This window comes from Simochromis diagramma, unplaced genomic scaffold, assembly GCF_900408965.1.
Source record: "Simochromis diagramma unplaced genomic scaffold, fSimDia1.1 OVJJ01000487.1, whole genome shotgun sequence".
Classification (NCBI taxonomy): domain Eukaryota; kingdom Metazoa; phylum Chordata; class Actinopteri; order Cichliformes; family Cichlidae; genus Simochromis; species Simochromis diagramma.
In genome coordinates, this window is record NW_024387305.1 from 7,200,983 (window position 1) to 7,216,314 (window position 15,332).

At 39.0% G+C, this 15,332-nt stretch overlaps 2 protein-coding genes across 4 annotated transcripts in view; both read right to left on the reverse strand.

Moving 5' to 3' along the window:
* The window catches only part of LOC120716881 (testis-expressed protein 2-like), a 36,066-nt gene extending 28,208 nt beyond the window's left edge, over positions 1-7,858 (reverse strand). Inside the window, exons 1-2 of one of the 3 annotated variants that reach the window (XM_040004567.1) lie at positions 5,675-7,858; positions 5,109-5,200 (exon numbers count right to left, since the gene is read on the reverse strand). The gene's annotated coding sequence lies outside the window, so the exon portion shown is untranslated. Of the gene's footprint in view, positions 1-1,804; positions 1,830-5,108; positions 5,201-5,674 lie in introns of those variants that run through there. The other 2 variants (XM_040004565.1, XM_040004566.1) reach the window with 2 other exon arrangements.
* LOC120716790 (myeloid-associated differentiation marker-like) lies at positions 6,691-7,566 on the reverse strand. Its single transcript, XM_040004399.1, has one exon. It carries the CDS (start codon positions 7,564-7,566, stop codon positions 6,691-6,693), a length of 876 nt encoding a protein of 291 aa, XP_039860333.1.
* Positions 7,859-15,332: the final 7,474 nt, after the last annotated feature.

Genomic DNA, 15,332 nt, shown 5'->3' on the forward strand with positions numbered 1-15,332 from the left:
GCTATAATCGCGTATTTTTCAGTGCTGGTCAAAGCAATAGGAATTAGGCAAAGCAGGTCCCAGCCAAACTGATGACAAAAGACCACATTGTGAAACTGTGAGAGCAGCTCATTGGAGACTGAAATAGCAAATGACTGCTTGAAACTGCAAAGGAGTGGCTTTAATCTTATGAAGCTGTGCTGCTCCTCTGGGCTGACATTAAAACTGTAAATAAATTCACAGATTCTCAGAAATCTCTCTGATTTTTGCTTTCATACAATCTGTTGCCTGCAGCTTTGTGAATTTGCCTCAGTTCCAAGAGAGAAATATTTTTAGAAAAGCTATATTTAAACACCTCCCCGCCCCCTACCTTGCCCGTGTCTCTCTCCTCTGGTAACAGAGGTGATTATTATGATGGCAACAGTGAACTGAGTGTTCAGTACTGTGCAAGCAGAGCACAAGTGAGGCAGAGCCTGAAATCACCGATGGCTGATAGTGTGACACATTCTCCTGATGTCCCAGTAATGGCCATTATTCCAGTAAGGGAGCGGCACCTGTTTAAGGCGTCTGCTGGCACCTGCATCAAAGATGACGGAGCTTACAAAAGGTTCCTGGCTTTACTACAGGAAAGAGCTAGTTTATCTTTTTTTTTTTTTGTAAAGTATTAGGGCTACATTAAGAAAAAACTATTATCGATCACTTCAAGAATCAAGTCATATTTTTGAGATTAAATTTGTAATTCTAATTCATTGTGATGATGAGTATGTGGATGTTGAACACATGATGCAGAAAGCCGAGTCTGGTCAAAAAACAAACAACAAAAAAAAACCCCACTCACAAACTCAGAGGAGTAGATTCGTACAAAATGAAATGGCTGGCAGTGCACAGATGCAAGGTTATCAGTGGTTAACCCTCATACGATAAAGAGGGTGTATGTTGCATCACAAGACGGCCAATCATGTTTCACTAACTCGTCAAAACAAGGCATTTTGCAGGGGGTATTGCAAATGTGGCAGTTTGTCTTGAAACAACAACGGTTATCTCCACGCTCCCCATTTCAACCTTTTTTCCCCCAGAATAATATTTTGACTTTTCTTTAACTTTGAATCTCAAAATTTTGACTTTATTCTCAAAATAATCAACCTCATGTTTTTATGTTAATGTGGCCCTAATACTCTGTCGTACAGTATAGTTGCCCTGCCATGGAAACTACTGATCACTCTTATCTACTGAAGTCTCAATGGACTTGTATAAAAATCAACAAATCACACCCCTATCTGGAATTCTTTAAGCTCAACAAAGCCTTGGAAATTGATCTGATAACAGGAAAAAAAATAAAATAAATGAGTTGCCTGTAACAGCACACTCACATGTGACAATGGGCTCGGCTTATTGCCTTTTACATTGTTGCAAAGATTACAAACTATTACAAATCTGGGCCACGGTTCATGGAGAAACACTGGTTTCCTTTAACAGAGGCCTTCACTCACTCATTGTTTAACTGAGCAAGCTGTAAATCACAATGAGAGAGTGTACCCTGTGTAAAACTGCCCCACATAGCCTAAGTACAATAATTTCATGTCAATATTTTGTCATGTTAAGTCCAAATCATCTGTCTTCTTCAAGGCTTTGTAGATACAAATGCCACCAATAACCTTCCTGCCACTTGGCAGCTGTCTTGGAGCACATCGGGGTAGTTATTTTGTGGATGATACATAAATTATTTTTAATTCTGGTGAGGGCCATGACATAAACATGTATGGAGAAAAATCAATCACAAGCCAAACACAGAAAACCAAAACAAAAAATGATAAGGTTTGCTTACCTTTCTGCCAAAAAACCTTTTTTTCTTCCTAAAAGTTTATTTCATTTCATTCAGAGAGTGTCTGCTTCTTCTTACCTTTTAAAAAATAGTTTTATTTAAAAAAAAAAAAAAAAAAGTGTGTCTACATCTCAGCTGAAGAAAAATCTGATGTAAGAAAAATAAAAAACGAATATTCCTGATGATCGAAAAATAGATTTGGTCTGCTGAGAACTTGGAAGACAAGAAAGTGACTCAAAGCTATGAACAGGTGTCGAGTCACCAGGGTGCAGGTACATATGAGCAGCACATGCTCTTTGTCTCACAGTGAAAAATGAATAAGTCAAACTCTATTAGAGGAGCAACACTAAGGAGGTAATAAAGACACACAGCCACTACCTGTTCTACTGCATTACAACAGCATCAGAACATGTTTGGCTCGGAAAGTAAAACATCCACAACACAAACTAGTTGGTGTGTGTTTTACCAGTCGGTACAGAATTCGGTTTGGGCATACATGTGGAAAAGGCTTCCATTTTGAACGGCTTTCATTCGGTAGTTTAATTTGTGACATGCTTGCTGAGACAGGAAATGAAAACGTGATCCAAATCATTTAGATATGCTGCAGACACACTCAAACCCTAAGCCTCGTTCTGTCGCTCACAGGTGTTACGGCAGCTTTTACTTCTCCTTTGGTTGCCAAAATGACACCTTTCTCTCTGCATCCTTTCAACCACATCCTGTCCTTTAGTTTCAGCACTTTCAGCATGAATTCTTCCTACAGGTGCTGTCTGTGCCGCCGAGGTCTGAGCGGCTTTTAATGTGTTTGCTGACATATGCCAAATCAGGCTTAGGATACAAAGTACCTTACTTCATACCATGTAGGCTTCAAAAACAAACAAAAAACAAAACGCCACAGGTTGTGGCTCTGGATGCTTCTCTCAGGTTTACGTTCAACATGTCTGCTATTCAGGCCACCGTTATTACTTATTCAGTAAGTCACTCATCCAAGTGATTTATTGAAGAAGTCACTTGGACGAGTAGCCAGATGTTTCCCCCACAGGAAACGCTACGTTCAGATGAACAGAATAAACTTTTTGAGTTATTAAATTTAGCTAAAACTAAACTAAAACTAAAAGGCAGAGTGAAAAAAACAAAACAAAAAAATAGAGTTTAGAGAGATGAAAAGTAACCAAACAATTAATCTGTGGTCACAAAATGAATGAAAATAAAGAAAAATGTCTTTAGTTTTAATCTTTTACATAAAGCATTAAGAGGCTTTGATGCACATATTTATTGAGAACATAAGCATGAATGACCTAACTGACTGCCTTGACAAAATACTTTATAATACTTATATTCTGAAATTCTTCTTAAATCATACAAGTACATCCCATACCAACTACCAATAAAATAAAAAAGCTTCAATTACATAAAATTTTCTAATAAAAAAAAAAAAACTAAAATGAAATGAGAAATACCAATTTTGAAAATTAACTGAAATTAATTTAATCAGAAAAAAAAAACCCCTATATTAACTCTGATTCAGACACGACCATATCCGTTACATATATCCTTACCAGAAACAAATACAATAAAAAACATTGCTGAGAATGACAGCCTACATCAGACCAAACTTTTCACGTGTTAAAACCAAAATGTTTTACATCTATCTTATTCTTTAGCTACATCTAGAATGGGTTCACTTTCTTATACAGACATATGAACATTATAACATGATGACCACAAAAATCAACATAAACATTACGACTACAGAGTTAACTGATTTGCATAAATGCCCAAATACCCGACCAGGAAGAGAGACCATAACGTTCACTTTTTTTGCCACCTTGAAACAGGCTTAACTGAAGTCAGCAGGAGTCTGGCTGCATTACTCGAGCTCTTTTAGAACAACCTCATGCAAATCTTAAAGTCAAATTCCTCTGTGAATTACCGTGAATAACTGGCTCAACAACACAGCTAACTTCTACGCTTTATTTAAGATCTACTATGAGACAATGTGGCAGTTAAGGAACAACCTGCAAAAGAGAACAATGCAAGTTTAAAGAAGTGGAAGCCTAAAGAAGATAGCATTATTGGATTACTTGCATTAAACCTGAAACTGAACATGTGTTTAAAGGAAAAGAAACGTGTTCTGGTGTGCGGGCTTTTACCACAGTCTGTGGGTATTGCTTTGAATATAATTTCACGAAGCAGCAGCTTTAGTCATCTAAAAATAATGACTACATGACTCGAAGCTTCTTGAGCACCAAAACAATAAGCTCCATGAAGCTGTTTGGATGACAACAAGTGAATTCTTATTCCTTATAACACTATGCAGCACTAGTGTTTCTTTTAGTATGAGCAATGGCTACTTGACAAAAGTAGTATTGTTCAATATAACCTATAGAGACCACTGAGAGGAGCATAGACTTGCATTTTGCATTCTTCAGGTTGCATAAAGTAGTTAATTTGAACAGAAGTTTACAGCCTTTTTGTCTACTTTACCATGTGACTGGGAAGTTACCGTGGTATCACTCAGTTTCTGAACCTGATCCACCTCGCCTTGTCAAAACGCTAAAATCAAGGCAAGAAAATGGTCATATTGAGGCTAACCAAGGAGTGACATAACGATGAGCTATTACGTTTTTATATAGTGTCTATGGTGATGAGTAAACCAGTTTAATGAGAAGAAAACATGCACTGCAAGTCTAAGAAATTATTTTTAAATATAATCTTAAGTCAGTATGTGCAAATCAAAAATAAATAGATAAATAAATCAAACCAAACAAAATAAAACCCAAGAAAAATGGTAAAACTCAACTTTACCTATCTGCGTTTAAAAGCATTTGCTGAAATGTAAATTTAAAGTCAGAGCTTCAGAAGGGAGCCTTGGGCTCATCTCTTTTATTTGTATGTTCGAATATAAGACTCCATGCTTGTGCAAGGCTTTTAAGGACCATGGTGCTACCAATCATCTGGTTTTGTGACAACATGTTCAGTTTTGTGAATGACAAAGCTGGGAATCCCAGCACTTTAATCCTATGTGGTAAGACAAACACACGTTTCCACTTTATCTTCAGGTCACCAATACCTGAGGCCTGCTTCTAACTCAGAGGTTTTATCTGATCCCTATTCTGTGAATGCCAGCTGTTCTGTAGTACTACTCAGTTCTTCACCACTCAGAGCTATGTTTGTCCTTCCTATCCTCCACACGCACTCTCTCTTAAGCTTTCCTCTTTCCATCTAGACTTTGGCCCCACTGAGGTCATTTGTAGCTCAGGAAACCGATCAATAATGAGTCCAAATTTACTGGCTAAGTGCTTACCTTGTATCCTCAGTGCCATTCAATCCAGCCTGGGACTTGCATCTGCCTAGAGCAGAGTCAAGTATCACATGTCCATGGTGCTCATGGGGCTTCTGAGAAACACAAGAATTAAAGGGCCAAAGATAATTATGGCTGTAAAAAATATAAACACAGAGACCTAAAATATAAAGGGAGTGTGTTCTTCGTAGCTCAGCGTTTAGCTGGTAGCCATTTGTGGATGGAATATAACCATATGGCAAAATATAGGCTTTGACAGTAGGAGTTAGCATGAGGATGATACTGGGAGGTGCTATATGGACTAATATGGGTACTAACGTGGTCATAATATTAATTATGATCTTACACGGACCAGTGAAACCAGACCAGTGAAACACGACGGCATTAACTAACACTTATTTTCACTGCCATTAGCCCAAACACGACTTAATATCAAACCATAAACAATGAGTGGACGGAAAAGAATAGTTTTCCTGTTTAAAACTGAATCCCGAATTTGTTCCCAAGTCTGTTTTTAGACGAGCTTATTTCACCAAACTGGAAAAATGTGTTTCGTAATGATAGCTTACCGTTTGTGGGAGTCTCCATGTTCGCCTGGACACACACGAAAAAAGAAAAACTTCCAAACGGGCTCCAAAGATTCACGCACAGTAGTGTGTGTGTATTCAGTTCCACGTACCAACTTATTTCGACCCGTCTTCTACCTCACCCTGTTGACAACGACTAAACTGCACTTAGTTCCTTAAAGAAGAATGGAAAAAAAAAACGCTGGAGTCACGGGAGGCCAGAGTAATCGAAACCGAGCAGCCGGATAACTCCATTGCAATGCGGTTTGGGATAGCCAATCGATGTTTTGATAGAGCTGCTTTGCAAGCCTGAGCTGGTGAGGCAGATGTGTAAGGTAAACAGTGTAAAATGTAAATAAGTCGGGAACACTAGTGTACAGTTTTTTTCTGGCTTATCTTGGGGACACAAAATTTACTAAATTTAAATAAACTCCTTTTGTAGATTATCATAAAAGAAAAAGAAAGCAAATCCATCTTTTATTTTGCTTGTGTGCAGGCTAATCAGTTAAAAAGTGTGTGAATAACAGTCACATCTAATTAGTATTTAAGAGTTAAATGCATTAAAGAAGGATGTGATTTACAGCAGTTTTTATCTTCACAAAAAGGCGCAGCTGACACCTGCTGAAAATAAACATTCAGTGTAATGTACAGTTAAAAGTTCCCTCCTGTGATTTAAATAGTGGTACTGCTAATGTCGTGTTGCCATCTAGTGTTAGCAACTGGCAACTGGCCCCATTAAACTGATGGTACTGCAGGTTGTGTTAAGGTATGTAATAAAAAGAAAATAATTAGTCTTTCATGTATCAGTTACATTGGAAACAATTTTATTATTAGTCTGAATGCCTTTGGGTTAATTTTCTTTTTTAGACTCTTTATTCTGAATAACTAATTTACAGTTTGATTTGTTAAGCATCATGAGTAACTGTTTAGGAAGTTAATTATAGTTATCATACATTCAACATGTTATTTTCCCCATATTACACCCTTCAGAACACTTTTCACACAATATATGAGGACCTTCACATACGACCCCTGTCACACAACAGTTTGATGGAGAAAGCGAGATCCACTGTGTAAGCTAATAGTGTAATACTGGATATAACGGTTTCCATAATAACCAGCTGTTGTGTTATGGCGTTTTTGTTTTCATTCAGCTGCAGTATCTTGGTAAAACAAATCACTGTGGCCAACATGTAGAGCAGTACTCCAATTAGGGAGAAGCCAGCCAAAAATCTGTCAAAAGGCAGAAGACATCGCCCAGCAAAGTCACCTAGTATAACCACCAGTGTAATTACAGACATGAGGATGCAGACACCATATGACACACCAGAGACCGATAGCTGCCATGCTACTCCATTACGGAGTTCATGGACCATCTCCACAACCGGAGGTATGATCATACAGCCCCCCCATAGCTGGATGATCTTGAGGAGACCCGGCATGGTGCTCATGTAGCCTCTTTGCTCGTGCGCTTGGGTGCGGAGCACAATTGACTCTGAGGTGTAGGCCAGGAAGGTGAGACCTGAGGCCACTGCAGCCGCCACAGGACGTGGTAGTTCCCCCTCATGATCCATCACCATCCAAGGGAAAATCACAGATGTACTGAAAGTCATCAGTGCCCCCAACACTGCCACCGTCATAGTTAGGTTCTTCCAGGATACTCGGATAAGACTGTGAAACTGGATGATGCTCAGGATGTGGATGAGCAGGGAAATGGTGAAGAAGAAGCACCAGATGAACATACAGAAGATCCTAAAGGTTCTGTTCCAAGTTGTGTTACTATGTTCCACAGAGGCCACAAGACTGAATGCTGTGCAGGTTGTTAGGACTTCCAATGTGCGCACCAGGAAAAGGGGACTGGTGAAGTCTCTGGCCTCTAGTACAATCACAGGCATTGTCACACCGTGCACTCTGAGCGATCTAGCATCCAGCAGTATATTTAGGCGTCTTGAACAATACCTCAGTCTCAGTTCCTCAAGGTTTATTTTTTTTATATCTTGTAGTTTAAAAGTTCAGCCAGCTTGTATAAATCCACAAATATCCGTTTAAAAAGGGTTTTGGAGAATAGTCCAGTAGTGTCCATGGAAGCAGTTAACTCAACAAGATCATAATAATACAAAAAAACCTATTAAATCTTGAAATTATTTCACTGTCTTCCTTCCGTTCTCCAGCACCTAAATATGTGTAAAATGAAACTTCAAAACAGCACCTCTTGGAATATATTTTGAAGCACGGTTGGTGTCAAAATAGACCTCGCCTACTTCCTTTTTGAGGTTGCAGCCGTGCACTTTCAGTCTCAGTGGAGGTAGGTGCAAATGGCCACAATAAAAAGCAAATGCAAACAGAGCAATCTTCCTCCTACCTTCAGTTCTCATGAAGCGTTGTTCCTTTTTTTTCTTCTGAAGTAGCAGTAATAAGATAGAGCGGGAAACTGTTCTTGGTTTTTTTTTTTTATTGTTTGAAGATGTATGTCGTGCATTTTTTTTAGGACAATATTCACTGATCTGAGGAGTGCTGTAGATCATTTAGAGTTGCTTGGTGGATCTGTTTGTGGGTGTGCCCTGCTGTACTCTCAGGGGAGAATAGGCTGATATTGTAAAGAGCATCTGTTACCACCCCCACCCCTCACTTTTTTGTAACATTTGGAAATAAGTTGTGTTGAGAGCTAGAAGAAAGCTGTAAACATTTTACTGCTTGATTGCATCCATGGGTGTGACTTTGTCTAGCATACACTGTAAACAGATTTACGATGTAGAATCACTGTGTGCGTGCATAATTATCTGCATGCATGTTTTCACAGGGAAGATATAAAAGTGTTCCCGTGTGTACATGTATTTATACAAGCACAAGATAATCTCTGTGGAAATAACCAATCTCTTTGCCTCTGTGTTTTGCCACATGTCCTGTTTGTGTTATATATAGATGCTGTATACACCATTTCCCCAGTTACCGCAGTCTCAAGACAAAAACTTTGACAGAAAGCTAAAGACACATCTGATAAGCAGCTGAGGTAATGGCTGTGATGCGTGTATCAGGGTTTTGAACACATCTGTATATAGCTTAACAATAACCCAGATCTAAGACCAAGGCTTGTCTCAGTTTCAAAGATAAGTTTCAGAAGTTCCTTTTTTTAAAATCTCTTTTTACAAGATGTTACTGTAAAAACCCACATGATGAATGGCTTACATTTCTGATTCCTTATAGTGCCCTCATGTGGTAACAAAATGAAATGCAACTTTTTAAACTTACCACAGAATTTCAGTAATGATGGAAGGCTGTCTGTAGTTATGGATAAGCAGCAGCAGAGGGTGAACTTGTTTATAATATGAACAAAGAAAATCCACCTTAAAATTCTGAGTAATTGCACATATACACTAGTTTGTACCCTAGTAGTTTTCCATTCAATTACATGAATTTAATAGATGGTTTTAAGACAGGGAAAATTAAAAACAGTTCAAGTTCTTACAATTTACTTGGGAAATGTGGCAGGTTTTCATCTGAAACCCTTTCGTCATGTCATCTTTTATATACTGAATTCCCCTTTCTGTAAACTCCTGGTCATTGTGCTATCCTCAATGATGCTTGATTCATAGTGTAAGATCATTTATTAATATTAATATGTGAATGAAAACTTACAAAGAAGACTGGAAACATTAAGCTTGCTTGTTTTAAAAATGGTTGAGCCATATGAGTCTAGTGTGAAAAGTGTGACATTTTGGTTCATGTGTTGTAGCAGCTTTGCTGTTACAAAGTAGGTATATGGCAACAAAGAGAAGAACTGTGCTGTTTTTATTCTGCTTAAATCTGTCAGCTAATGCATTTATTTGTTGCATTAACTGACTTATAAACTTTGCAAAGCAGAATATATGTATACCAGTCTTTATATGCTGTTATACTATTTTAGGGATGCATCTGCAAACCTGCAGCACTGACAGTGCACGGTTCCACCACATCACAGGAAGTGATGTCTTTCTTGCGATGACTGTGGGAGTCGTTTTTACTCTGAATGTTATTAGCACGATTCTCTGAAATGCCTTCACATGCCATGTAGCCTACTGAGTTTAAATAAAACCTTTACCCTCTGATCGACATTGTGATGATAACCTGAAAATTACAAATAGTACGACAATAAAAAAAAAGGCTTAACGTACATTTCACTACATATGTTTTTACCACATACTTAGTACAGTATTGAGTAGTCAATCGCTAATGGCTCGTACCATTTCCTGGTGATTTTTTTTCCTCAAATTTTGATGCTTTTTGTTTTTATGATTTCATGGTTGCGTTTAGTTTTGAGCCTTGAAAGCTGTAAGTGGTTGTACAGCTAATTATTTTATTACTGAGAGGTTCTTTGATGCTTGGTGAATCATGAGAGATATTCTAGCAGCCTGAGCCTATGGTAGCATAACTCAGCGGCAGTTTAAGCTCCAACTTTAGCAAAAAGGAAATTTTAAACTCTGACAAGTAGAGCTTTATCTGACAACCAAACTGCTTCCATTCTACTTGTAAAAACTCTGGGAGACACAAGTAATCAGTTATGGAAAAAGTACATTCTGTAGGTCTCAAACTAAGTGCATCTTCCCTGTATGTGTTCAGACGTATTGGGCATTTGGCTAACAATTCACTGCAAAGCAAACTAATAAGATGCAGTGTTGTGACGTTTGAGTACCATTCTTTTTTTACAATAAATAGTATTGTGCGCTTTTATTCCGTTGAAATCCTGAAAGTAAGTCAACATTAACATACTAAAAACTTTTACATAATGCGAACTTTGCAGTATGTTTGATCATGTGTCAGATCAGTCTTTATATTTCTTTTAATAAACTGTACTGTACTGTTTAGTCAGAAAAGTTGCAGCAACAACAAAGCACAGTTCACACTGTTAACACTGTTAACACTGTGTAATTTTAACACTGACTGCCTAATAATTCTGTGAAATGTTTTCCAACACCATGTATTGACAGTGTAAACACCCCCACCTACCCACCCCACAGACACGCACATGCTCACTCTTACCCTCAATCATAGTTTAGACAATTTGAACTTCATCATACTATTAAACCAATAATAGACATGAACTTTTTTTCATGATACCCTTTATTAAAATCTAGTCTGATGGATGTAGGTGGTAGTGTGTAACAAACAGCGTTCAAACGAAAAACACGAAACAAACCATAAAAGCAGACTTCATATGCACTTTTATTGTTAACTGGATGGAAATTTTCGGTACAATTCATGGCAAAAATATACACATACTGCAGTGTGCCAAGAAATCAATAAACTCACAAGGACAATGGTAATATCTCTTGATTGAATTCCTCTTCTCAATGACAAGATCATTAAAGAGCACGAGCTTTCTTTTTTGCTAAAGGGTGGATTTAACTCTGAATAAGCTTTAAGCTGGAATTGTGTTAATGTTTACTGACTTCTTACCAGGAACTGCATTAGAAATGTCAAGTTGGCTTCAGTGGTTTTACTGCAGAAGAACTTAATCTTGAATTCTTAATGTGCAATAAAAAACAGTTATAACTAAAATGGTGGTTATTGATTAGACACATTTATAAGACAAATATGTGCTATAATTGATATATATCTAATGCAAGCTTAATAAGGTTTCCCTATTCAGCTAAATTAGTCAGATTACATCAGACCACAAAGTATTGAAAACAAGATAAGCTAAAAAATAAACTAAAGAAAGATAAGCTGCATTTGAATAAAGGAAAATGGTGTAAGTACTTGGTTTATGTGGTATGAGAATAACACAGTCTGTGTTGGTTGAATACTACGGGTTGGTTGTGTATTGTTTAAGACCCTGAAATGTGTGTTACTGTTAGGGCATCTTATATATTCTAACTCAAATCGTGATGTTCTCTGTAGTCTAATCAAATAGTTTTTGAGCCTAATTCTAACCAGGCAGTGATTAAAAATGAAACTAAACAGTGGGTAAAACAGAAAACGAACTGCGGTCTCCAGCTTCACACTTTGGCCACTGTACCTGGTCACCTATGGGTATTTTAGGCCTTTGTTGGGTACTTTGTGGCTCCGGGGTGTCTGACTGAGTGTTTAGGTGTGATTGGTGAGCTGTTTCCTTGGGGGATGTGGCCAGGGGTGGCTTGGGCCTCTTTGTCGTGTGGTGGGGGCTCTGCTAGGTGTTGGGTGGTACTCGGGGTCTGGGACCCCATCCTCAGCTCGTGCTGAGGTGGCCGTTCTCTGGCGGGGGTTGGCTGGGATGGACACACGGTTGTCATCGGGAAGTGTGGCCTCAGATCTTCAGCTCTCTTGACTGTCCTCGGTCTCCTCTCTTTGTTTCGGCCTTTAGGTGCTGCGTATCGTTTGAGTGTGCTTTGTTACCGATGCAGCAGTTGGAGTCCTAGCATATCTGTTTGCTTCATCCTTGACCCCCCCCCCCCCACACACACACACACATACTGTTTTCTCTCTTTTTTCCTGGTCCTTTTCTTCGTCCATTCCTCCACTCCAGCAATATTATGAATTATAAAATGAAATAAATGAATGAAACAAAAACATCAACAAGAGGAACCTACAGAGAGTCTGCTGTGCTCCTCTTGGGAAAGCAAACATGTTTGGCACAACAAAGTATTCGGACCATTATTCTGCTTGCTTCTGAGCAAGACAGGTTTAAAAAAAGAAAAAACAAACAAGGGTAGCTAGGAATAATAAAATAATAAATGGGCAACCTGGGCGAGATGAAGACAAACGTTTAGAGATGCTGACAAGAACACACAGGCTCCTGGTTTGATGCTAGCATCTCTCAGATGACTCTTGGATCACTGACAAAAATAAGCATGAATAAAATCATATTTAAAAAAAACAAGTTGTTCCTGTATTATGGTTTCTACGGAAACTGCGAAAAACAACAGCTACAACAGGAATCAAAAATTGCACATTTATTTAGTACAGCAGCATGCATAACACTCTCTAGTCCAATCATCATATAAATCTCTGGGAGTAACAATCAAGGCAGCCTCACTAATCAAGGTGTGACGTGGCTGTGAGAGCCACAGCACACACAACTGACTGGCACACACAAGGTCACACACACACAACAAAAAAAAAACCCAAAACTTTTTTTTTAAAAAGAGAGAGGCAAGTTGGCGCAATAGTCCAGCTGACTACCTTCACTTTATGCTGTCATGCAAAAGCGCTACTGGCTGAAACTGAACACGGGTTACCTCATGTAAAGAGGCTACATTTGTGTGTATAGTCTTTTCGCCTGATCTAGAATTAAGCTGCATATCTGAGCCCTAGTCTTTTAAATGTCCCAATTCCTAATTAATGTAGCAGAGAAGTAGACGTTTCACAGCTTGCCGAGAGAGGGTGCATGCGCAGACGTTTTATGTTGGAGACTCGGAGAGGTCCGTCAGTAACGTGATTCCCGGAACGGTGCTCCTCACGGACAGTCAGTTTACTTTAGCGCTGTTTAGACCTTACCGGTGTAAAGTATTTACTAAAACGCGCACGAAAGAGTTTACGTGTAAATACGCGCGTCACTTCAGTCGTTAGATAATAATAATCAGTCCATTTTAATGCTGTTAGGTTGCTCATTTAGTGGAGTCCTACGGTAAAATACATTAAAACAGCAGAATATTTAACATTACAGTTTAAAAACCCTACGCAGATCTAATTAAAAAGTTAATCCACGCACACACAGGCGGGCTCTCGATCAGCGCCCTGCAGCCAGTCAGAAATAAGGTAAACGAAAACAAATGCAGCGAAAAATCGAAATCGCAAAAATTGTTACAAGCGTGATATCGGAATTACAGATATTTTTAAGAACACGTGAGTGTTGGTTTTTATGAGCAGCGACTTTATGAGCAGTTACTTGCTCTTCCCAGCTGAAAATTCCTGCGCGCTCCCAGAGACACCGCCGTATGCTCATTTGAAATTAATCAAAGGGATGTGCTTCTTTATGCCACTAGCAAATGATGATTCTGTCTTGATGCATGCTCAATCATCCAGGTAAGGAAATCCCCCAAAAGTTGAATTTGTCCATCTGGACGAAGCGTTTTCAGTGACAGAAACGTTAGAGTGCCTAACGCCAAGGCGCCAAGTGCCTCTTCAGTCTCAAGTGACTGCAGGTTTCCCCAACCTTATAAAGAGTACCTTTACATAACGACTGAAACTAGCACCACTGGCTAACAATGGGCTGTGAAGTCAGTTTCTTCATTGATCAGCAGCCCCTGATCACAGACCATACCCTGCAGTTTTAGTTTAGTGCAGGATAAACAGGTAAGTCTGCTGTACTGTGATGGGTTTAAAGTAAAGAACAATGTGTAACTGGTGCACAGTGGCTGTGGTTTATGGTCAGAGTTAGGTACAGAAAGAGTAGCAGAGATTCATATGAACTATAGCTGATAATGCTTAGATCCATCGGCTGAATTCCACCTGCATACCAACTTTATACAGTCTAGTAAAAAGACAGCATAAGCAGTGTACTGTCAGTCTGGAGGATGGAAATTAGCTGGGACAACTCATGAAACGTGCTGACATCTGGTTATATTCAGGAGCGTGGTTCTTAACACAACCTGTCGACAAAACAATGTCAAATAACACAGACTTATGATCTGAAAACACTGCATCTAAAATCATCAAGTTTAAAACAAGCAGGCTATAGGATGAGACAAGGTTCACTGTATGCCCACATGCATGTGCAGGCCCAGCCACCCACTGTGTGAGATTAAGCTAAGGCTTTTTAAAAAGCAATTTAAGAAGTCCTTATTGTATTTAGGTGGACAGTAAATCACAACACATAACACTGGGTTAGAGCAGTCCTGCTCAAATAAGGTCAATTCAACACTGGAGGAAAATGAGGGAGAAAGCTGCTTACAGTCGTATATACTCCAAAAAACAGTTTCTATTCCCCCACCTTGGCCTGAAGTCTGGGGAGAATTAAATTAAGCACAGTTAGGCAGTGCCCAGTAGTATTCACTTGTCTCTAGTCATACACAAATAACCTTAAGTGACATTCCAATCTCAATCCATAGGGTTTAATATGGTGTTGACCCACCTTTTGCTAATATAACAGCGTCAGCTCTTATATTCAGGCAAGAAGACCTGGCTTACTCTATTTCATCCCAAAGGTATTCTATCAGATTGAGGTCAGGATTCTGCGTAGGCCCGTCAAGTTCTTCCACACCAAACATGCTCATCCATGTTTTTATGGAACTTGCTTTGTGCAGTGGGGTGCAGTTACGTTGGAATAGGTGTGAATAGACTGCACAATAGACTGGAGGGTGTTCGCTCTGTGTTGTAGCGTCCTGATGACACCCAGTTTGTGCTCCAGTGGATGATAAGAGTCAAACCTTAAATACTGTTCTGAATATGTTGGTTTACGGTACACATCAACTCTTAAATGTCCCCCATTACTGATAGAAATCTCAGAGTCTAAGAAGGCTAACATGTCATTTTTCATATCCTTCCTAGTGAAGTTGATGTGTTGGTCCACCGAATTAATGTTATCTGTGAATTGCAGTACGTCCTGAGATTTGATTTTTTACCCAGGTGACATCCACATACCTGAACCAATGACTTGATGGTGTTCCAGGGTAGGATAACAAAGCCCTCTTTTCCACTTCTTCCATGTACAAGTTGGCCACAATAGGTGAAACTGAGGAACCCATGGCACACCCATGTTTCTGCC

Bases quoted from the DNA above. Each gene is read 5' to 3' on its own strand.
- LOC120716790 (XM_040004399.1), bottom strand. From the start codon at position 7,566: ATGCCTGTGATTGTACTAGAGGCCAGAGACTTCACCAGTCCCCTTTTC.